The following is a 23,523-nucleotide window of genomic DNA, read 5'->3' on the forward strand; positions in this document are numbered from 1 at the left end:
ATGGTGACATAGCCGTTACCATAAATCTGTAGACAAGACACTGCAATTCACCTGGCTACTATGGTGTGCCAGCTAAGAAAATCTATCAATTAGGAAGACTAGATACTCAAGGATAACCGACTAAAGAAAACAATAAATATATATACATGTATAAGGCGTAGATGAACATGTCAGTTTAAGGCTTCTGTAAAAAAATATTTTATCAAAAGTAATAGTCATAAAATTAAAAAATTTAGATGATAAATTAAATTTTGGAATGATCTGACAGCGACACTGTGTTGGTGATTCAAGCAGAGTGAGTATGTTCGTGGCGTATGAACGTCATCCCGCTAAAATCGGTTGTTGTGACTGTGGTTGGCGAAGGGCCCTATGGTCTATGTTACGTGACACGTAGCGTCTAAAGGACCGGTCTACCTGCAGGCCCACACTGCTGTTCCATCGCAGGGCTAGTCGAAGTGCTATTTGACGTGTTCGTACTTTCATCTGTCGTCTTCTTGAAGAAATTGTGCTGGAGCCCGTAGTATGGTGTGATGCGAGTTTTCGGGTCATAGTCCAACATTCTTAGAATCAAGTCCTTGAACTTGAGGTAGTCTGCCACTGTGTGGCCTGGCTCTCCTGCCCTTCGACCTCCTGGACCTCCAGTTTCTGCACCGATAATATCATGGAGTTTTCTGCTTCCTGCCTGCTTGTACTGGAACAGACAAGATGGTTTGACTGATTGATTGTCAACTCGTGAGCCAACCCTTGAATCTTTGCATCACCTCAGTTGCTTTTTCTGTAATTCATAGCTCATTGTTTTCAGTCACCAAATACAAGATACTTTCATAACTGTAAGGATACTAGAATGACAAACATGTTTACTTTCAGCAATTTATAACTAACAACTTAATCTGAAACAGTAACTGGACACAATTACTTAACAAGATGACAGACAATTATGGAGTGAACCTGACCATTTCACAAAACACACAGATGAGTAGATAAACTGAAAAATCCACAAGTAATTTTAACTCTAATATTACAATATTTGAGTGGTTTGCTGTTTGTTAGTATATTGTGGTCTAAAATTGTCAGATAATCCAGTGATTGATGCTGTCAACAATTTTAACCCGGAATCGCAGTGGAGAATGAGACAGCGTTTTATGCAAGATCAGCAACTTTGCAGCTTGATAAACTGACTGATTTGATCTAGCTCCCTTTATCACAGCTTTAAAAAGATTTTCAGTCTCATGGCTTTCATAATTTACGGAATTTTCTGTTTTCCTTGGAATCAAATCCTTTCCAGGTTAAACACTGAGGATAATGCGGAAGGAGCAAGTGTCTGAGTGGTCCTACCTTTTTATTATCCTTTGGCCTCTTACAGGCGTATGTACCATCGGGTTGCTGGTCAAAGTACTTGCGAGCCTTTGGTGCTTGGTCCAGGATGTGTTTGGGGGGCATCCCAAGAACCTCCACGATCTTCATCATCTGGTCAAACTGCAACAACACAAGAAGGCAATTCAAGTAAGTGAATGAGTGAGTGAGTTTAGTCTTGTGCTGCACTAGCAATATTCCAGCTATATGGTGGCAGTCTGGACATAATTGAGTCCAGACCAGACAATCCTGATATCAAGAGCACAATCATCGATCTACGCACTTGGGATGCGATGACATGTGGCAACCAACTCAGTGAGTCTGACCCCCGATCTCATTGGTCGTATGAAAAGCATGGGATACTAGAGATCAGTTCTAACCCAGATCTTCACAGGTCACTGATCTGAAGTAATTTAACTTTGATACTGATCACCACAATCATCACTAACTTTTATAATGTTTTAAAAATAATTCAGTAGTCACTGGCTAGCCGACAATAGCAAATTACAAGTGAAAAAATATCATTATAATTCTGTAAGGATACTGCTAGTTTGTGGAAACATACCTCATTTGATCCGGCAAAGAGCGGTTCTCCCGTGTGCATTTCAACCAGGATACATCCTAAACTCCACATGTCTATAGCCAGGTCGTATGGGATTCCTAACAACACTTCTGGAGACCTGTAGAACCGACTCTGGATGTACTGGTATATCTGCAAATAACAAACATTGTTTCATATCTTACATCATAAATAAAGTGAAAGAGACATGACTGATTTGGTGAGATTAGTTTTATGCTGCTTTTGGCAATATTTCAGCACTGTCACGGTGAAGGACACCAGAAATGGGCCTTGCACACTGAATCCATGTGGAGAATTGAATGCAGGTATTAGGTGAGGCAAGTGAATGCTTTAACCACTAGCCTACCTGACACTGCATTGTTGGAAATATTCCCGACAAGGTTTTCTGATATAGACTAGTTCAAGTGAAACAGTGAATTTGATTTTATACCATTTTCAGCAATATTTCTGTAACAGCATGAAGAAAGATACCAGAAAGACTACATGCACTTAAGCCAGATATTGAACTGATCCTGGTATTAGGCATGAAGAGCTTGCACTGTCACTAGAAGGTTACATATACCACACATAAGCTGAGTAGGATGCTTCTAATATTTCCCTACCAAAGCACCAGGTTTCAGCAAAATCTGGATTATTGTTTACGCCGCACTCAGCAATATTCCAGCTATATGGCTGCACTCTGTAAATAATTGACTGACCCAGACAATCCAGTGATCAACAACAGGGTACTGATCTACTAATTGGGATACAATGACATGTCAACAAGGTCAGCGAGTCTAACCGCCTGATCCCCTTAGTCGCCTCTTTCGACATACATGGGTTGCTGAACATGGAACCTGTATCTTCAGGGGTTAGAATCGGAGTTCAGCATTTCGATACAAGACAAGAAACAATAAGATTACTCACCCTCTGCCCGAGCTGACAGGAGCTCCCAAAATCCACTATTTTGATTGCACTCCTCTTGGGGTTACACAATAAAATATTCTCTGGTTTTAAGTCGCAGTGAATAATATTCAGCTCAGGAGTGGCCAAAAACAACAAGGCCGTGCACAACTGCTGAGCAAATTTTCGAGTCAAATTTAACGACACACCTCTAAAGTTTGTGTTACGTAACAAGTCGTACAAGTTGTACGATAAAAGTTCAAACACCAAGCAGAGATGATTCCGAAACATGAAATGCCTCTTTAACCTCACTGAAACAAAAAAGAATAGAAGAATTAGTCTACATTAAATATTTCTAAATTTTACACTCAGAGAAAATATAGTTCCATTTACACAAGTTTTTGCTTTTATTCTCTTCTGAAATAAACTTTAAAACTAAGAAGATGGGAAAAAAGTTTCCTACCACAATGTCAAACTTCATCACCTGAATATTTGTTTGTCAAATAAGACATACATTAAATTTGTTTAAACATTCTATTTTTTCCAGTTAAACCAGTAAATATTCTTTGAACATACTGATATTTAGTGACATTTTATCTAACAATAATTTTCTTTTCTCAAATTAGAGGACAGTCTAATAATCACTGTATTGTGACCCTATACAAATGAGCTGGTTCTGTGTTGATTTGCCAATGTTACTGACCTTGACCTTCAGACTGTTCACAAAGATGGCCATGTACATTTGATTATAATCACAGATCCTAATTCCATCTACGGCACACACAGACACTGAGAGATATGTTTAAAAGTAAATTTTCACCTATTTGTACTTCAGGTTTCCTTGGGAAAGAATGCGAGAATAAACACATACTGGATGCAAAAAAAGATGTGCGGAATTTCGCGCGCACACAAGGACTTTGTCATGAAATTGCGAGGAGACTCTACAAGTTGCACTTGGACAGTCGCCTCCCTATAACCTGCTGTTTGATATTAGCCAGCGTCAACAGGTTACGTCACCAGCGACAACGCCAGCAGACAAGACACCAAGATGGCTCGTGGAAGATGTACTGAGTCCAATTCCATATTTAGATACCTCAAATACAGAGGATGCGGGGGGTATGTAAAAGTTGCTTTCAGAGCACAAGCAGATATGTTGTGACGACACAATACATTTGTTACAGACATAATTTTGGTATCAGAAATGGTTAACATGTATTCATTGTTCAGAAATATATGTAGAGATAGTGAGTGAGTATGTATGGTTTTACATTGCTTTTAGCAATATCCATCAATATTGACGCAGGGACACCAGAGATGGGCTTCACACATGATACCGATGTGGGGAAATGAACCCTTTTTCAGGGGGCGTTATAAAAAAACAAAACTGCTTAAGCAAAAGGCTGCCACATCACTTGAATTAAATATAGCAATGTTAACATATATTGCAGATGTTTATTATAAAGCACAGGGTCACTGAACCTGGCGTGTAATCCAGGCAGGCACACAGTGATTGATATGGCAGTTATGCCCTGGAGGGTTAGTCTGAATACCCAATGAGCTTTCTCCTCATCCCCATGACAATACAAGTACTGCATAAGACTGAGTCCGTGTAATAAAGGTACAAGTTATAATAAATATGCATATGTATTTACCCCACCCCACACAAGTAAAAAAAAAGGAAGAAGAAAAATTGAAAGAAAAAAAAGAAAACACCAACAAAAACCAAACCAAAACAAACCAAACGAACAAGACCAGAAAAACCTGAAAAGAAACCAAGCTCCCATTTCACTTTGCCCTCAACCCCACCTGAGAAATGCAGCATCCTGCCCCACCCTTATCTCTTTCTGCCATATATTCAACGACCCCACCCACAAATAAATTACCAGTCACTATGTATTCATTTGAATGAGGATATATCATCTTTTTGCATTGCACTTTATCTCCAGGCCTCCTTATGTAAAACCACCCCCCACATGTGGAAGTAACAGCTTACTGACAAATGATTGATTGGGTGTCTTTGTGACAAGATATGATGATAAATTCAACAACTGGCATTAATTATTTGCCTTGTTGGAATAAATAAATAGCAAGTGGTATCTGATCAGCTAGAACAGCAGATTTTGAAACTATGTGTACGTGAGTAAATTTCAGAACATATTTCTCGATATAGGGAATATAAACATATTTGATTAATTTCATCAAAACTCCATAAGGATATGGGCCAAAATGTATGATTTTATTCCAGACAATATTCCAAAAACCTCCAATAAATCACCCGAAAGTATATGAGCCTAAATCATTATTTTCCATCTGTAATTAATACTGTTTGCCTGACCACTGATCTTCATCTAATGATGACTGGCATTGGAGCATGCTGACATTTAAGAAGGTTAATGGGATATTAACAGTGGAATCAAAGAGTTCAGGGCAAGGCAATAATCAAGGCCAACAGGTGCTTGTTATCGTTACCTCTACAGTAACTCCTTGGACAAAAAACCCAGTGTGTCCTGCCAGCGCTATGGAAAGGCTGATCATGCAATATTTCAGGATTGTTTCATTTGTTTGTTGTTTAACGCCACACTCAGCAACATTTAAGCTGTATGTGGTATGCTGTACATAACTGAATCTGGACCAGACAATCCAGTGATCAACATCATGAGGATCGACCTACAAGGTTGGAATACAATGACATGAGTCAACCAAGTCGGCAATCTGGCCACCTGTTCCTAATGACAAGTATGGCTTGCTGAAGGTGAATTCTCAGTCATATCTTCATCGGTAGGATTCACAATTAAGAATCCGATATATAAACTCATTTTCTGAGATGCAATAAGAAGCAGATCCCACAACTAACTGCATGAAGACCTAGTCAAGAGATTGCTACCCTCCAAATACTGACCTATATAGTATTTGTTTTCAGCATCATGCTTGTTCATGAGCTCCAGAAGTTTCACTTCTATCTGGGCCTGATTCAGGAACGGTTTCTTGTTCTTGATTATTTTTATGGCTACTGCTTCTTGATCTCCATGGTCATAGGCCTTCACCACCTGAAACAAGGAGGAAACTAAGTCATATTACTGAAAAATGGGAGGTCATTACGAAGTCACATAAACCCAAGATTTCACAATATCTGGGGTCTAAATTCATAGGTATAAAAACGCATATGGTAACTTAAGGTCATGACAGCCAAGATCCTAAACAGTTCTGAAAAGTGGGCTTGAAACTTTCGGTCATGACAAGCACAAATGCAAATATTTCAGTAACACCATAGCAGATATGGCCTATACAATTGTACCCATTGACCACATGGTTACCAAACCACCCTGTTAACAAAGAGGGAACATCTAAATTACTGAAATGGGATTGTGTACCATCTGATAGCTGTGTTCATAATAATAATCATATTTCTTGAAAAAATAATAATAAATAAATAATAAATAAATAAAAAATAAATACAAATAATAAAAATAAAAATAAAATAAATCAAATAAAAAAATCACCCTTTAGTTATTATCATAGTGTCTCATCACTGTGACAGATGCTGTGAAAAAAATATATCTTCAAACACGTGCGTGCTGTCTATCAGCTCATAAATACCAGAAATTATTTGTCGATCAAATACAGTCAGCTGTATAGGATCAGATATTCTCAACACCCATCACCCTGTCTCCTACACCCTGCCAGACGTACAATTACCTAAGTGTTAACCAGCCATATGTGATGGAATAATGTTTATGTTTAGTAGTTAAACATGACCATACTTGCCATTGTACAGCCACAGTGCTGTGATAGTTGTCAAGTGTTGCAAAGTTATTGAAATATTTTTCAGCCATTGCAATAGTAACTGGGATACTGCTAAGCCTACTTCAACGCTTGATAACTTTATTGATCAATATACAGAAAAGGATTTAGCAAGGTATGTCAAAGTCTGTTACTTGAAGATTCAAACCCAGACAACACCCCTGAAGCATTATCCAGCCGTTTGACTTGAGTATCTGCAGTGAGTGTTGCACATTTTTAGGTTAACAAGTCACTCAGCATCCTATTTTTCATACATCACAGTTTCACCAAATTTGGGAATAAGAGAATGGTCAGGCATTTCTATGTGCCAACAGCAGACACTGCACTGCTTGCTAGCACCATGGTATACGACTGTTATAACAGCCAGATCAAGCCAATAGCAACATCACATCATCAACACAGACTCCAACCCACTGATAGCTCAAGTGTTCAAGATAAGATTTCTGAGTTGATATTTATGTTTTTGTTTAAGATATGAAATTGCATGCATATTTATCATAATTTAGAAGCAAATTCCAACAGAATTTCATAACCTGGGTCACTGACAAGTATAACGAAGCATCTTTGGTCTGAAGTAAACCACATTCCTTGTGATGACAAGTTTGACAGCTGTGATGTTCTCTCTAGGTACAGTTGCCTCCCTATTTTACCTTGATTATGTTTGTAAGAACCATGTCTGTGTTTGGTTAGTTCACAAATGTGGTTAACATATGAGACATGTACTACTTTTGGTACTACTCAACATTAAACTGACGCAAGTGATAAAACTGGAATACATTCTAAACCAGCACCAAACTTAAACATTATAAAATACCTTAAAACATACTTTAAAAAGTTCAAAGGTCAAACTGGTGTGAACAAGAATATCAATCTTTAAAAATCCTTTTTCAACTCTTATTTTGAAAAGAAATATAACAATATATTTCTAGTTCATAAAAATTTATTTGTTGCTCTTTAAAGGTGCAGCTTCAGCAATGATTTATGTGAGAATAGTGTTGACAGTGACAGTTAGTAACTCAAACAGAGGGAGAGAAAAATCTGTAAACCATCTAAATAAGGAGAAGAAAACGCCATGCTCAGGAATAGCTGTTTACAAGTGTCCTGCCCTGGGCAACCCTCCCATGACCTAGAAACTGTGTTGCCACCTGGCTACTGCTATTTCTGGTCCCTCTGGATGAATATCTCCCACACTACTGCCTCCAAGCCCCTCAGTATCCAGGAGGTCTCAGGAGCAGAAATGACTGAAGCAGGTTGTCATGACAGAAGCATGTACAATATGGAGAAGGCCTACTGAACAGTCATCACCCAGCGGATACGCTTGTCATATCTTGCAGAATGTCTATGATATACGGCAGTTACATCACGGAAATTTGAAAAAAGGTACAAATCACATGGGGAACACTTTCTGCTCATAAGCTGTTTTCCAACATCCAGTAAGTAATTACTTACATAAGTTGTGGCTAGGGAACACTGAGTTATCTCCCTTACCCTTCACCTCATTATGAGAGCAAGGCTATCGAGTATAGATACACTGTATTACTTCTCACTAGAACTTGCTTATCTTGAAATTCTCCTATCTGTATGAGACATACACTTGTGATGTTTTCTGTATCAGTACCCCCACTGACAGGGAACCATCATCTGACTCCCCACCAGAATATTCCCTGTCCATCCCTTCCTTACACATCCCACTGCTATCAATGAATCTTAGTCACTCCTACGTGTCACATCTATCAACTCCATGTCTACATCATCTCATGGTATGCTACACAGACCAGTTTGAACCGACACACATTGCTCTCACCCTGTGCACACTGTCTCTATTCTCCTATGACACAGTAACCCATGTCTTCACTTCACACTCGTCAGAAACTCCCATTCACATAAGCTAGTGCTACCTTCCCACCCACAAGTAAATTGTCTCTACCGTCCTGCAGTGACCAAGAATCTAAGCTCTCATCCACCACATACATCTCTGTCTAAACCCCATTCACAATCAGACCTAACTTCCCTTCCACAGGTGAACTGTCTCTATTCTCCTATTACATCAAAGAAGTCGTTGGTCCCATCCACCAATCCACCACTGACTTGCATTTCTCAACCCTATACACATGCCACACTTTCCAATCCACAAGTAAAGTGTCTCAACCCTCTCCAATGACCAAGAACATAAGCTCTTTTTCACCACACACATATCCTCTCAACCCCATATTCAACCACCCAGTCCACCCATACCTTCTTTTCTACAAATAAACTCTGAATTCCCTAGTCTCTATCCCCCTGAAATGACCAAGAAGCTCTCACCCCCTACTATCCTCACCCCTCAACTCCCATTTCCATCCAAAAGTAAAGTGTCTCTACCCTTGTATCATGACCAAGAAGTTGCTGTTGTCATCCTTCTCAATCCCATGCACAACCCAACCAAGAAGTTTAAGCTCTCATCCACTACACATGTTCTCAACCCCATTCACAACCCACACCATCCATCCACAAGTAAACTCTCTCTCTCCCCTCCTCCCATGACCCAGTAGCCTACTCCTCAGCTATTGATCCTGACTTGGAATGACCCACATCTGCTGCTGCTGCTGCTGCGGCTGCAACTGCGGTGGCTGCCTCACTCACAAGCAGCTGCTTCATGAGTTTCCTCCCACTCACTCCTGACTGTTGTCATATCCCCGCCCCGTTCACCTACCAACAAACATCGCACAACAGGCACAACATCAATGACGAGGTTCCTGAACACACTACTGCTTCACTACTGGTATCACAACCCATATTCGAATTTAAAAGTCCTGGGGGCCTCAGAGCCCTTCAACATTCAAAATTCACCTCCAAATCTATCATTTCTAACATTGGACTAATACCCTAGAATTGGGTCTAGCTTGATAAAAATATCACAAAATCTATCACTAAAGGTCCATTGGTGAGAATTCTATACTATTACCTCTGGTTGACTTTCTTAAATGTTATGAATTAATGGGGTACTTTGCGTAATCAGTATAAAGAAACCTGATCCTTGGACAGCAGAAAGCCCAGTTCTCAATACAGGAGTTATCACAAGGACTTAATTCTAAACAATGCCATTGGTCAAAATGCAAAATAGTCATAGACCAGTGAGTTTTTGTCACTTGATTCAGTCCAGTGACTGTCTGATTCACAGACAGCTTAGTCATCTAATGAATCAGGAACAAACTGTCGTGCCAATACAAGCTAGTAATATATGAGCCATTTTCACAAGCTAACTCCGTAGTAGGTTTTTGCGTTGTTCAGTCACAGACTATGTCCAACACTTGGCAGTTTGGATGTAGACAACAGACATTTTGCATTGAGTTACTATAAGTTTTAGCTTAAGCAGCTAAATAATGATTTTTTTAAACTAATGGCCAACATGCTCCATTTTTATGGAAAAAAGGTAAAACAAAAATGAATTACCCACGATTTAATTTTCTCAAACAGTTAAGGAGTGTATTGTCATTTTCATAAGAACTTTATCTTTTTTTCATTATCATTTCCGCATGAGTCATAACATACCTTTCTGTAGACTATAGTGTTGAAAAGATTAGCAATGTTACTAGACAAACATTGCTCTACATTCAGGTTTTGGAACAAGAAGCTGAAGATGCAAACTTCATAACACATTCTACAGATTTATCACATAAGTGGATATTATTAATTCCCTTAAGGACAGCTGATGACCTTTCAATATCAGCCATACACAAGAATGCTTCAGTACTGTACATTCACACATTTATAAGAGCAAAACAATGGCTGGAGATCCAGCCTCCTTATATCTGAATGTGCTGTGAGCAGCGATACTGGTAAAGATTTCTTGGTATCAACATAACTGGTTGTTATTACACAAGAGGGACTTGTTGATTGGCTGGTGGTCACATGACTCACAATGGTGCCACTTCATTCACACCAACCTGTGAATCAGGCTGTGGCCACTCTAACCAGTATGCATCGGTGAATAATTCACAACATTATGCTCTTGTATGGTGCAGTGGCTGGGGATATGGAGGTCTGTCTTCTGGTTACAGAATATTGAACTACCCAGTGTGTATGTGTGGTGCATAGTGGGTGGAGTGTGGTATGCTTAGTATATGAAGCAAACAGCATTGGTTACAGAAGGACAGGATGGTAGAGTTGTAGAGAGGTTGAGAGAGTGATTGAGAAAGAGTGTGAGAGGGATCCACAGAGTGTGGGAGGAAATGGGTAGAGAGAAAGGTAGACAAAGAGAGAGACAGAGATAGAGGAGGGACAGAGGGGGAAGAGAGAAGGAGAGAGGGAAGGGGAGAGAGAGGGACAGAGAAAGAGAGAGAAAGAAAGAGAAAGATAAGTTTATCATTCTGTTTCAGGTTTTAGATACTTGGATGGGCATGTGATTTGGTTTCTAAACAGCTTTGCAGTTATTTCACATGCAAATAAAAATGAGAAACAATGCAGACAGAAGCATGAATTCAAACATAAACCTGGTGGATCCTGGCATGTCAAAGGGTAGCAACCCTGCACATTATTATTCTTGACAGCGAAGCAAATATGTGCTTCTGTGAACAAAACAGCTTTAAGAAGAATTTCACTATTCACATAAACTCACCTGACCAAATGAGCCTTTTCCTATTAAAGAATCTATTTCATATCTGTCGAGCCACTTTTCACCAGGGTTCACGATATAGTCATGGTTTGGGTCATCGTATCCGTCGTTGTACACATGTGCATTGACCTTGCCCTTCTTATTTCCGCTTTCGTCGCCAGTGCCGGACATGCCCTGTGCACGCCGTTTCTTCTTGGCATAGTAGACCTGAAAAAGGAATACAGTCGAGTCAACAAATCAACATGCACCAATTCTCAGGTAATATATTTTCATATTTTCACTTTTGTTTTTAAAATAGAAAGTGTGTGCTATAGGTGATTATATTGCAGTATATTACAAAACCAGGTCCATGGCATGCTGCAGGCAACCTGAACAAACCGGCTACCCTGATGCTCCTTGCTTATGGAGAAGAAAAGTAAGGGAGGTAAGTGGCTAGGGTTAACAGAACATCAATCAAGGGACAGAAATGAACGTTTTCATGCTTGTCTAGATGACTTGTTTACATAGTATATCAACAGAAATTTTGAACAATTTTTAGAGTACAGCTGTGTCATCATTATCAATTACTAATTTCTCTCCCAGGTGTTATTGCCTAGAGGTCCAGGAGCCCTCGCAAACTGAACCCAGATAGGTCAGTCGGTGTTAAGCAGGTTGTAATATTTCAGGTATGAATGACCTGGTTGGTCAGTCTACCAGCTGTATCTGTCTACACAATACATGTACATCATGAAGGTTTTTCAAACATTAGCTGACAAAGCATTGTTAGTAATGTGGACTTGATAACACTTTTCACTATATTCCAGCAATATCTTGGCTGGGAAAGGTGAGTGATTGTGTGAGTGAGTTGAGAGGGTTTTTTGCTGTTTTTAAAGCAATATTCTAGCCATACCATGGCAGGGTATACAGAAATTGTCTTCACACATTGTGCCTATGTGATGTGACCGAGGCCTTAGGCATGGTGAGCGAACACTTTAACCACTAGGCTTCACACACTGTGTCCACGTAGGCAATCGAACCTGGATCCTTGGCCTGGTGGGCACTCTGAACACAATGCTACCCTACCGCCCCTTTACTGCTTTGAAAACAATTCCTCTTGTTTCATTGGGCTACTTCCAGCTACAAGATTGCTATTTGTAAATAGCTGAGTCTGGACTACACAAACCAGTGACTGACATAATGATTACTGACTTATACAATTGAGATATGTTAATATTAACAGAGTTTGGATGCCACACAAACAAGAAGCCTCTTACGACAATAATTGTAAAAACTAAACATTTATGATAAGTATTTGCATCTTAAAATACATAAAGGGGGAAATATGGACATTTGAACTAGCCTGCAGGAAACTGTGCCAGCCCCAGGCCAGTAGGACAACTAACTGTGACCTTAATGGGTGGCTAACAGATTTCTAGAGTTACTATTGTCCGAACTCGGGTGGTCGTTAAACACGAGTTTCTTTCACTGATGTGAGTGAGTGAATACTGTTTTACCCCAACTTTGCGATATTCCAAGACTATCAAGACGGGGTATATCAGAAATGGGCTTCACACACTGTACTTATTATGTTATATGGCAATGAGTGGATACTTTCAACACAAGACCACCCCATTGCACTGCTGAAGTTTGGCGAACTCAGCTGATTGGAATTGATTCCCTTCCATGGTTTCGCTGACCTGGACACAGCAGCCCTACTTGAATCATAAACATTCTCCACCATCAGCTACCAATCCCATTAGGAACCAGCTGATCAAACCCACAACTAATTATGCTAATTGCTAACACAATCATGTATAATTAACCAAGGTCAAGGTCACAGCTAGCCAATCAGAATGAAGCTGACTTTAGTTCTGTGGAATGAATGAGCCACATGGTAACAGTGATGAACTGGATGCATAAGCATCCTTGCAGATCTAGGAAGCTACATCACTTCCTGAATGCATTCTACCATTGAAGGCAGATAGCCATTGAAGCTCTCTTCCCATATGTGAGCTGGCCCATTCACAAGTACTTGCCATTCACACTTGGGACGGGCTGCATTGCTCTGATGGCCGATGCTGACAAAAATCAATATGCCAAAGTACTGCAAGAGTTTTATAATGAGCACCCCATTATAACGCCATGTTTTGGGTTACATAACTTAATAATTACACTAGGACAATGTCTTGTAATGAGGAGTGTGAGGGTGAAAGGGGGCCTAGTACTCAAAGTGGCTTTGGAGGTAGTACTGGACCCTGTTGCTTATCGATGTACTAAGGAACACTCCAGCTACATCAGAGCTGCCTGTAAATATCCAATCTTGTTCAGACAAACCAGCGGTCAATGTTATGATGCCATGGCAATGAATCAAGCAAGTCACTGAGTGAGAGTACAAGTATCATTTTAGGCCATCTTTAGCAATATTCCAGCAATATAACGAAGGGAACACAAGAAATGGGCTTCACACATTGTACCCATATAGGGAATTGAACTCTGGTCTTTAGCATGATGGACACAAGCTTTAACCAATAGGCTACCCCACCTACCCAGCCATGGAAAAGATCAAAGTACCCGGTAAAAAACTGGTCTGGAAAATCAGGGACTTGATACAGTATACTTTATCGTCAAAGGTAGAGTACTAGGCATTCCCTTTTATTGAGAATAGTTGGAGGAAAATCACCAACATTTCAAAAAATGGCATATTCAAAACTGTCTAACTTCACTGCAGCTGACATTGCTCAGAAACTGCTTGACAATATTTCCATACTTCAGACAACTAAAATCAGACAATTTGAAACTATTCAGCCATGAACAGAAACAAGGCAAAGGCTTTCTCAGTGTGCATACTTCCACACCACTCCTCAGAATGGGTATGCAGCAGAAAAGAAGCAAAAATCTAAACACGTATTTGGGACCTCCATTCCTAAAAGTGCAATGCACAGAAAGTTGGTCAGCTAAACAATCAAATACTTCTGGAAGTGACCCAAATGATTTGACCTTGTTTGGTCCAGATGACATGTAAATATGACCTTGAGAGAGATTCAATACAGAAACATTAGAAATGTCTGCCTGTATCAAATCTGTTGTCATCAAAGTTTTGGAAAAGCAGGAACATGAATGTATTGTGGCTGCCCCTGTATATCCTGTATCGCCTGCCTGGTAAGAAACAAGTCTGGCAGGATGCCTGGAATTCTGCTGGTGCCACTAGGCCAAGTGAGTGCAGCGCTAGCAGCAGTCAGCTCAACACTGATACATCTGAACCAGCCACTGGCAGTCTGGCCTCCGCTGTCTTAGTTCAGCTCCACAACCAAAGTACTTTTGTGTTCCACAACCTCCATGGCTGAAGTACTTTAATGTTCAACAATCTCCACGTTTTAAGTAATTCTGATGCAGTGTGCCATGACACAGAAAACCTGCGTATTTGACGTACAAATTATCTCAAATATGGGTAAATTTAGAAGCTTGCGTCATTGTTGTTCTAAACTTTGAGAACTACCAGTTGACCGCTCAGTGCTGACTAAATACCTGACACAACTTACCCTGTTTTTTTTGGTCATTAATAAACAATCACAGTTGATCCATTGATAAAACTTCCTAACTCAGGTCGACTCACCAAATTATGTCCATGACTCCCTTTCATGACACAAGGGAGTCATGATGACTGCTACATTATTATGCCTAGACCACACACGGGTCTGAAGTACTGCATGGTTCCACAAGGTCCATGCCTGAAGTCCTTCTGTGTTCCACAACCTCAATGTCTGAAGTCCTTTAGTGCTCCACAACAATGAATGAAGGACTGGGCAGTGTGACATATTGGGAGCTAAAGTGCTTGTTTTTAGGGTGTGATACTGACGGGACTTACATATATCCTATTTTTTACACGCAAAGGCCCTAAAAGTAAAAAACTATATGTTAAGGGCCTGATTGCAGGAAATCTCATAATATAGGATTGGAAGTTATCAAAAATGAAACCAAAAAATATTTAAAATAGTCTGCAAAGTGTTCCATTCAGTATGTTTGGAGCAGATATGAAAGAAAATCCTAGTATATTTTCAGTTTGAAGGTGTTGGCAATGGTATTGTTTGAAAAGTGCACTGCAGTTCTTGTTGAGTTTGTTTGTTTGTTAAAGCTGCACTCAGCAATAATCAAGCTATGTGGTGGCAGTCGGGACCAGACAATCCAATTACCAACAGCATGAGCATCATTTGAGATACGACGACATGAATGAACCAAGTTTGCAAGTCTGATCACCTGATTTTCTTAGTTACCTATTCTAGCTATATGGTGGCGGCCTGTAAACTAAACAACTGACTTCATGTGCAGTTAGGATAAGATGGCGTGTCAACCAAGTCAACGAGCTTGACCACTGATCCTGTAGGTTGCCTCTCAAGACAAGCACGGCTGCTGAAGCCGAATTCTATCCCAGCTCTTCACAGGTATCATGTAGTATAGTAAGGAAGTCTGATAAATTGAGCCCTGCTTTAGAGATTGCTAGTGGTTCTGGCAGCAGCAGCAGCAGCACCCACACATCTACATAGACGAGATGTGTGGAGGAGGAAGTGGGCACAGTCAGGTTAGATACATTTACTGATTTCCTGCACACTTGAAGGGGTAGCAGCACCTTGGCTCTTCAGGACAGACACTTCCGGGAGGCTGCACTGCTCATTAACAAGATATTTTGGTCCAAATTCTCGGATAAACATCAGACAAGGGGAGGCAACTGGGCATTGACGTCATTCAGGGATTCCCTACCTGGTGAGTCAGAGGCGCAGACAGTGATGGCAAAGGCTTGTGTAACAGATGTCTGAGTTCTATAAGGGATCTTAGGTTTGTGATAGTGATTGACTAAATGGCTGATTGAGTGAACATTCTTTGGTAATACTATGGTCGCATATTCCAGTAGTGTGAATCACAGATGCTACCCAGTAGAGATATCTAAGCCCAGGCATTCAGATAAATGAACACTTTAACCACTTGGCGATGTTCTCCACCAAAGATAGCCTTGGTTTGGTTTGGTTTGGTTGTTGTTTAACACTGCCCTCAGCAATATTCCAGCTATATGGCAGCAGTCTGTACATGATCAAGTTTTGGACTAGACAATCTAGTGATCAACATCATGAACACTGAATCTATGCAACTTACCAAGACTCATGGCAAACAAGTCTGTGAGATTAGACCTTGATTTTCGAAGGCCAATGCTAGTCAGGACCTTCATAGGTCCCACCACAAAGAATGAGCTTGGCCATAAGACTACATGTTATGGTGACTCATCGCTCTTCTACACCTATGTCTGGTCAAGAAGCCTTATAAGCAGCATAAAAGTCAACAACAGACTCGGGTATGCTTTGAAGCTGCCTAACTGACCCTTGCCACAGCTAAGACCTGATATGCAAGTGGCTAAAGTTCCCCTCATGCTGGGCAATGAAGATGTGATTTATGTATGCAAGAGGTGGTCGGAATGCAGACACTGAGGATACTTACAGGATCGTCTACAATAACCTTTGCCTTAACATCACTGGCCTCCCACACAACGTGTGGTCTAGACTGACCTTTTCCACAGCACGTTTGTGTAGGCCAGTGTACACCTCATTCAACCCTTCTCTTACCATAACCACATCATAGGTGGATATATGGATATATCACGACAGTCTCTAAATAATCAGTATTAATAACCAGGGAAGTTATAGTCTGTCCAACCCAAATCCCTTTTCAAGAGGTGGGAGTGCATTCCAATTGGTTATTTCTACATGATCTATTCCAAACTGGAATCTCTACTATGGAGACAAGCTAGCAGTACTATAGGACTATTCACATCTGGAATCTCTACTGTGGAGACAAGCTGGCAGTACCATAAGACTATTCACATCTGGAATCTCTACTGTGGAGACAAGCTAGCAGTACTATAGGACTATTCACATCTGGAATCTCAAGAAGGGAGACACGTAAGATAACTGGAACATAGTTTTCCTGGAATTATCACACTTGCACAAAATACTGTGGGGGAATATGTTTCAAGGACAAAGTTCAGAAAAACACAAAGCAATTTATGTCAACCAACAGAATTGTAATCTCACCTCATTTATTTTCTTGTAAGTTTTGATAAGGTCTACACTTAGTTTGCGTAGCGGGGCTTCAGTGGGCTCCCGGAACGCCACAGGGATGCGGTTCTGCATGGCTGCAATGTCCTCCTGCGCCTGTTGTTGCTGTTGATGATGTTGCTGCTGCAGGGGATCGGCCATCATCAGCAAGTGGTTGCTGCCTGTCACTAGGCGCCCATAGGTCGTGCTTCCCCCTGCACTCACATGCCTGTTCTTGGACAGCTGTCCTGTAAGAGAGAGTTTGTCATTAGTACAAGGACCTTCAAACATGCTACTGCACAAACACCAGTCGAAATGTTTTAAGATTTCATTCACTGGTCTGAAACAGTCTCTGCAAAACACTTTTGAGTCTAGAATCCTGAACATGGCTTTCAACATTATTTTTTAGATTCTAGTGCTACTTTGTAGCCTTTATCAGCTGAGCACACTAGATGAACAGATATTATACTAGACTAGAACTGACTAAAGCTGCAGACAGCTGATGTTCAAGTCTCATGAAAGATCAACTGCTGCTGATAAATCACATTCCATAGGAATGACAAGTCATTAAGGATGATTAACTTCTTCATTGTACAATAGCAGCGTTTCAGTATAGATACCTATACTGTTTTCAAGCATATTCCCTTGAATTTTGTTGTTGAAATAATGCTATAGTATGATCATACCCCATCTCTGTGCAAAATGTTACAGGAACAAGTGAGACAATAAACACTAATCGAGAATCAATCCTCCTTCCCAGTATGTTGGGAACCAAACCAGAGGTTGATAGAATACCACTGCCAGACGCCCTTGCGGAATTCTCCTGTCGGGGAAGTAAATATCCACAGTTAACATTACTAACTGATAGGGATCATTTGTAAATGAAACCAAACTCTTAGTTGTGGGCAAGTGAAATTAATATTGTGGTCAAGTGGATTTTGAATGTTTACTGAACCTGTGTCCAGTGGACTTCAGAAAACCTTTTTGACCCCTGCAAGCCCGACTCTGAGGTATTGCCTATTAAGGACAAGCACATGTTGCTGCAGACCTATATCATATCCTTTCCTTTCAGTCTCTGTAAACATGCCAAACTTGGGGACACAGTGACACCTGACCTTGACCTTACAGTGCTGGTCACATAGTGTGTTTGGGCTGACCACTGGACAAGGTGTAAACACCATGAGCTGCCTCATATTGATCTTAATGTTCAACACCTGGACAGTGTTGACCCAAACATGGCCGCTGCTATCAAACATGACAGAAACGGCAATCAGATACACAGCTCAAAAATGAAGATCCATTATTTTTAACCAATGGCTATTTACTCCATTATCAATGATTTGGTGTTGTTTTTTTTCCAAATACTTTTTTCAGGGGATATTCAGTGTACCATTCCTATAACTTTCAAACTTATCTCTCCAAATGTATGTCACATATTGAAATTGTTTCTTGTAAAAACTGGAATTTATCTTTCAGATATTTTCAAGGAAATGGCTTCTTGTGAAATCAGACATGTTCATCCATATCTATAAACCAATGTGTTTTCCACCTGACATACCAACCAGCAATATTCTAGCTACCTGACATGGCCCCAATGCATGTAACAGAGTAAACAATAAGGTCACAAGTTATGCTTCAGGGACAAAATGTTTGATATTCAATCTTTAAATATGCTTGATTATACTTTCAGCTAAAGTACCACTTTCAACTGCAATCCCTAAAAAAAGAGTCCATAAGTCTCTGAACATAGTGGCCTGTGTGCCTACAGTCATAACAAATGCCTACAACAAATTCCTGCAACCACATCATGTGCCTACACACCACCATGTATTCATGTAATCAAAAACTACAAGAACATTTGTCAACACACAAATCTGTTGTCTTCACTTAAAATTGTATATATCAACAACATGGCCAAAATCGAGGGAGCAAAAAGTAGTGCACTAGGAAGCTTGTTTCTTTTCCTGAATATGATGAATAACCCAAAAGGGATCAGTGAAACAGAAGTCTTCCTCCCAATGTTCTGTACACCTCAATGGCACACAACATGAATTCTAGAAACACGAATGTTTATGAATTAACTTTCATACATTTTATACACCCAACATCTTTTAAATAACATCAACAGTACCTGAAGAGACTTGTACAAAATTCCTGAAAAGTACAGAAATTACGATTGTGACTGAAATTTCTGAATACAAGTTATGCATCTTAAAGACTTGTTAACTCAAACTGTAAATAATTTGGTGACAATAATATGAGATGAAATATGGGCATTTGGGATAAAAATAGATGGTGAGAAACCAAATCTATTCCCTACCCCGGTGGCAGTAGAGCCCTTCACAAACATACATTCCAAACCAATGGTTGAATCAGAAACACGTAGCTATGGTTGATGGATGGGGCCATCGTGGCATGCAGTAAAACCATCGATCCAGACACCTAGGGCAGGTCACACAACACAAACAATGCTGCCGTCATGGACAGTCCCTGCATCCTCATCGTCGCCTCTACCCACATCCTCATCAACAATAACAGTGCACACGTCTTCTTCAAAATGGGCCGGCAGACGTGTGAAGCAGACGGTCATCCTGGCCAATTGGACACTGAAGGCTCATCTCAGAGACAATTTGGACATATTGATCGGCAGACACCAAGCAGACGTCATTTCTTGTCCTGTGGTCAGTGGGGTCGAGGGAAGCCTCGGTCATAACATGTCAGGTCGGTCACAGAAAAATCAATATGTCTGTCTTCGACTGTTCTTACTGCGTTTCGCGTATATCAGTAGACAGGCTGCCCAGTCAGCTAGTCCTTGCATCTTCAGGGGTCAATGTCCTGTAAATGATGATACAGACGCACGTGGGATTGTGCGAGATGTGGTGACGCCTGCGAGGAAAGGCCAGGTATGGTGGGTGACAATGACTCCGGTGTGCCGCCAGATGGTTTTCGGCGTGTGACCCGGAGGAGGAGGACAGACTCTGTAATGTACCCACATAATTATGTGCTTCATCTAGTCTGCCCCGTCACACCACACAAACACCCACCACAGCGCCACACCTCGTTGCCATGACAACCTTCCACCTGCAGTGCACTTGCTGCGTCCCTCTCCACCTTTGATTTCCTTTTATTGCAGCAGGCAGAGATTCAAGGGAATCAAAACACTGAAACCAGGCTGTGATGCAATGATAAGCCTGCTGATGCTGGCGAGGTAGTGTCACGGAGACAAGACAGACTCAGCAATGCTTGGATTGCTACAGATTGATTTCAACACCTATGGGTCAAGCAACCCATATCTGTGAAAACATAGACCAGAAATCAGAAATCAGAAATTGGCATCACAGAGATCCCCATGTCAAACTGAGCCATTTGTTGTTTTTGGAGAGGTCGTGGGCTCACTGATCTTGCTCTCTGCACATCTGACATCCTTTCTCTGTTGGTATCGACTTGGGTCTGGCCCATTAGTCTCTTAAATCTTGATTCAGGTTAGAATCCTTGGGTCTAATATCATTGTTCAAATTTACAAGTTAGTGATGTAAAATGTATTGTCTCATCAGCATTATTTTAGCCATATAGCGATGAAAAGAGCATGTTAAATATATTTAAAATTAATCACCAGGGACAAAAATATTAGCAAGAAATCACAATGTATGTCTCAAACTACCCATTCCAATAATCAAAATATTCCATTTTATAACAAAGAAAAGTATCCACATCCAATTGCTGCTCAATGCAATAGTTAAAAAAGGTTTTCCATAAAGTCATTTGTAGAAAATGGAAAGAATCCAAGAGTGACATAACACAACAATCAACAATCTCAGTATTTTCACCCACCACAAAAGTGGAAGTCTGATAACTGATAACCTATAACATACTTTGACAAGTGTAATAAGATTAACACCTAGTTTTTCTCCCTTGAATGCCATGGTTACTCAGCATGTACCTGTCAAAAGGTGAAATTGCCAACAATCCACTTTTAAACACTTGGTCATCAATAAACTATTTTATTGCATTACATTTCAGCTCCCTAAACAAACATTTCAACAACAACAGCTTGTATTTTGCTCCCACATTCCTATGGGGTACAGCCCAATTCCAAAAGCCACACAAACAATGGCATCTTATATTACTGGCCAGTTAGATATCAGCAGGACTCTGGGATTCCAATATTCTCAAGATGTCTGTTGTATTGTTTGACACAACCTAGAAAACTGACAGCCAGAAAGAGGCAATTAGACTTGATGAGAAGATTACCAACTGAAATAAAGAAATACCATCATCTTGAAACAGTGTGTGTTTAGTGAATGATAGAAATTTGAATGAATGAAGATATTACATTTAAAAACTCTCCAAATAATCTTGAACAAAATCTGAAACAGGAAGTCAAGAAAACTGATGGGGTTATATTAAGGTCCTGTTCAAATATGAGAAACTAGTGGCAGAAAAGGATAAGGTGGTTGATTAAAATGTCTCCTGTATCTTTTCTCATAATGAGAATAGAAATCAGTGACACTAATCTGTGGGTTTTAGTACAATATTCTAATTCTTAGGAGTAAAATATTCAACATATCAAATTTCAAAGACTTTATCCTATGATGGGATGTTTATTCACTGGTATATGTTCCCTAAGAGAAAGACTGAAATACAGCAAGCCTGAGCACCTCATCTTCTTGGTTGCCTCACTTAACAAGCATTGGTGGCAAAAGGCCAAATCTAACCCAGATCTTCACGGGGAGACAAGCACAAATTGATGAAGACCAATTTTAACCTTGGTCTGAACAGAAATCATTGGTGCCAGTGACACCTTGGCCTTCAATGTTGACATGAAAGTAATGGGTTGAACGAATCTTCAACAAGGTCTGCAGAAACTGTGACACCAAAATGAGTTATATCTCCATAAAACATATAGAACACAACATCACAGATAGCCCTCACTAATCCCTAAAGGAACACTTTTCTCATCATGTCATTTGAACAATAAGACAGGAGACTTCAAACTCATCTCATATCAAAGGGCTAATGTTGACACTGGTTTTAACACTATCACTATGAGATTGACACATGGGGGAGCTTGTGTGATGCCTGGGTCAAGTTGCTCTTCAGAGGATAAAGGTAAAAAGCAGTGCTTGAAAATAAGCTCGAATGTCAAGGTCAAGGTTAGGCAATATTTTGCTAGTTTGCGTAAGTGATTTTGAGTAGAGTCACAGTATCTAACACTAAACTATGACGACATACTGTTGTTGCTATTGATGCAGATTTGAGAAAAATCAAGTTATCACTCATGCCACAGATTTAGATTCAGCAGATCCTGGACCCCATTTCACAAAGCGATTGTAACGCTAAGATGATCGTAACTCACATAACAAAGACCCTGTTACTAGTTATTTCTCTGTATAAAATACAAGGGTATAACTAAATTATGATGTGCATTAAACCTCAGTATATTATTCCACCCCTGTACCGGTCACCAGTAATCAAGCGTGGACAAGACAAACCAGTGATTACAGTCATGCTATGATGACACACTATTAGCAAGGCATTTAAAAATGATCCACAGTTGGCGGGGTAGCCCTGTGAATACAGTGTTCATTCCAAGACCCAAGGATAAACTGACTTAAGGACTTTATAAGATAAACTGTCCATAATTTCAGTCTTGCAGCTCTGTTCAACCCCTTATATTACACAGTGAGTATGTTGACCGGACATACTCTGATCTGTGTCCCGTTTCAAGTTACCCTGTCACTGAGAGGTCTCAGGGGCAGTGTGTACTCAGACTGGCACCCTCCAACACAAACCTAGAAAGAGGTTCATTGGAAGGGAACATCCAAGCTACTGGCCCACCCACTGAGGAACCTGCAGATCAATAGAATTCATGCTCTGACCTCATTAGCCTGTCCTCCCCATTTTGTTTTGAAGTAAACTTCCATGACATTTATAAATGTGTACTTGTATATTTAATCAAGATTGGAGAAATCATTTCGACTTTCTCTGTCAGAATGACTACAGCTGTGAAAGCACATTTTGTGATGTTGTTTCCACTGGCTTCTTTTCAAGGTCTATCATATCCTTTTCACAGTTCTAGTGTACTTTAAAACTTTAATTGCTTATATTTAGCTGAGTTTTTAGGTTCAGTTTACACATTTGAAACAATTCTGAAATTTTGGGAGTATATACCCAAACAGTTGAGTCACATAGGTAGGAATTTTGTGTCATTTAAAACCTTGTCTTACAGAACATGCAAGATTATTTCACCCACA

The 23,523-nt window shown here is 40.2% G+C and overlaps 1 protein-coding gene across 4 annotated transcripts in view; it reads right to left on the reverse strand.

Annotated features, from left to right (window-relative positions):
• Positions 1-23,523, reverse strand: part of LOC137287739 (dual specificity tyrosine-phosphorylation-regulated kinase 1A-like) — a 73,981-nt gene that overhangs the window by 12,042 nt on the left and 38,416 nt on the right. For 3 of the 4 annotated variants that reach the window (XM_067820144.1, XM_067820131.1, XM_067820150.1), the window contains exons 2-8: positions 17,267-17,517; positions 11,214-11,417; positions 5,715-5,862; positions 2,840-3,126; positions 1,919-2,065; positions 1,336-1,476; positions 415-691 (exon numbers count right to left, since the gene is read on the reverse strand). In XM_067820144.1, the coding sequence (XP_067676245.1) occupies positions 415-691; positions 1,336-1,476; positions 1,919-2,065; positions 2,840-3,126; positions 5,715-5,862; positions 11,214-11,417; positions 17,267-17,434 (1,372 nt within the window). In that variant the 5' untranslated portion in view covers positions 17,435-17,517. The remainder of the gene's footprint in view (positions 1-414; positions 692-1,335; positions 1,477-1,918; positions 2,066-2,839; positions 3,127-5,714; positions 5,863-11,213; positions 11,418-17,266; positions 17,518-23,523) is intronic. The other variant, XM_067820137.1, reaches the window with a different exon arrangement.

Source organism: Haliotis asinina, chromosome 1, assembly GCF_037392515.1.
Source record: "Haliotis asinina isolate JCU_RB_2024 chromosome 1, JCU_Hal_asi_v2, whole genome shotgun sequence".
Taxonomy (NCBI): domain Eukaryota; kingdom Metazoa; phylum Mollusca; class Gastropoda; order Lepetellida; family Haliotidae; genus Haliotis; species Haliotis asinina.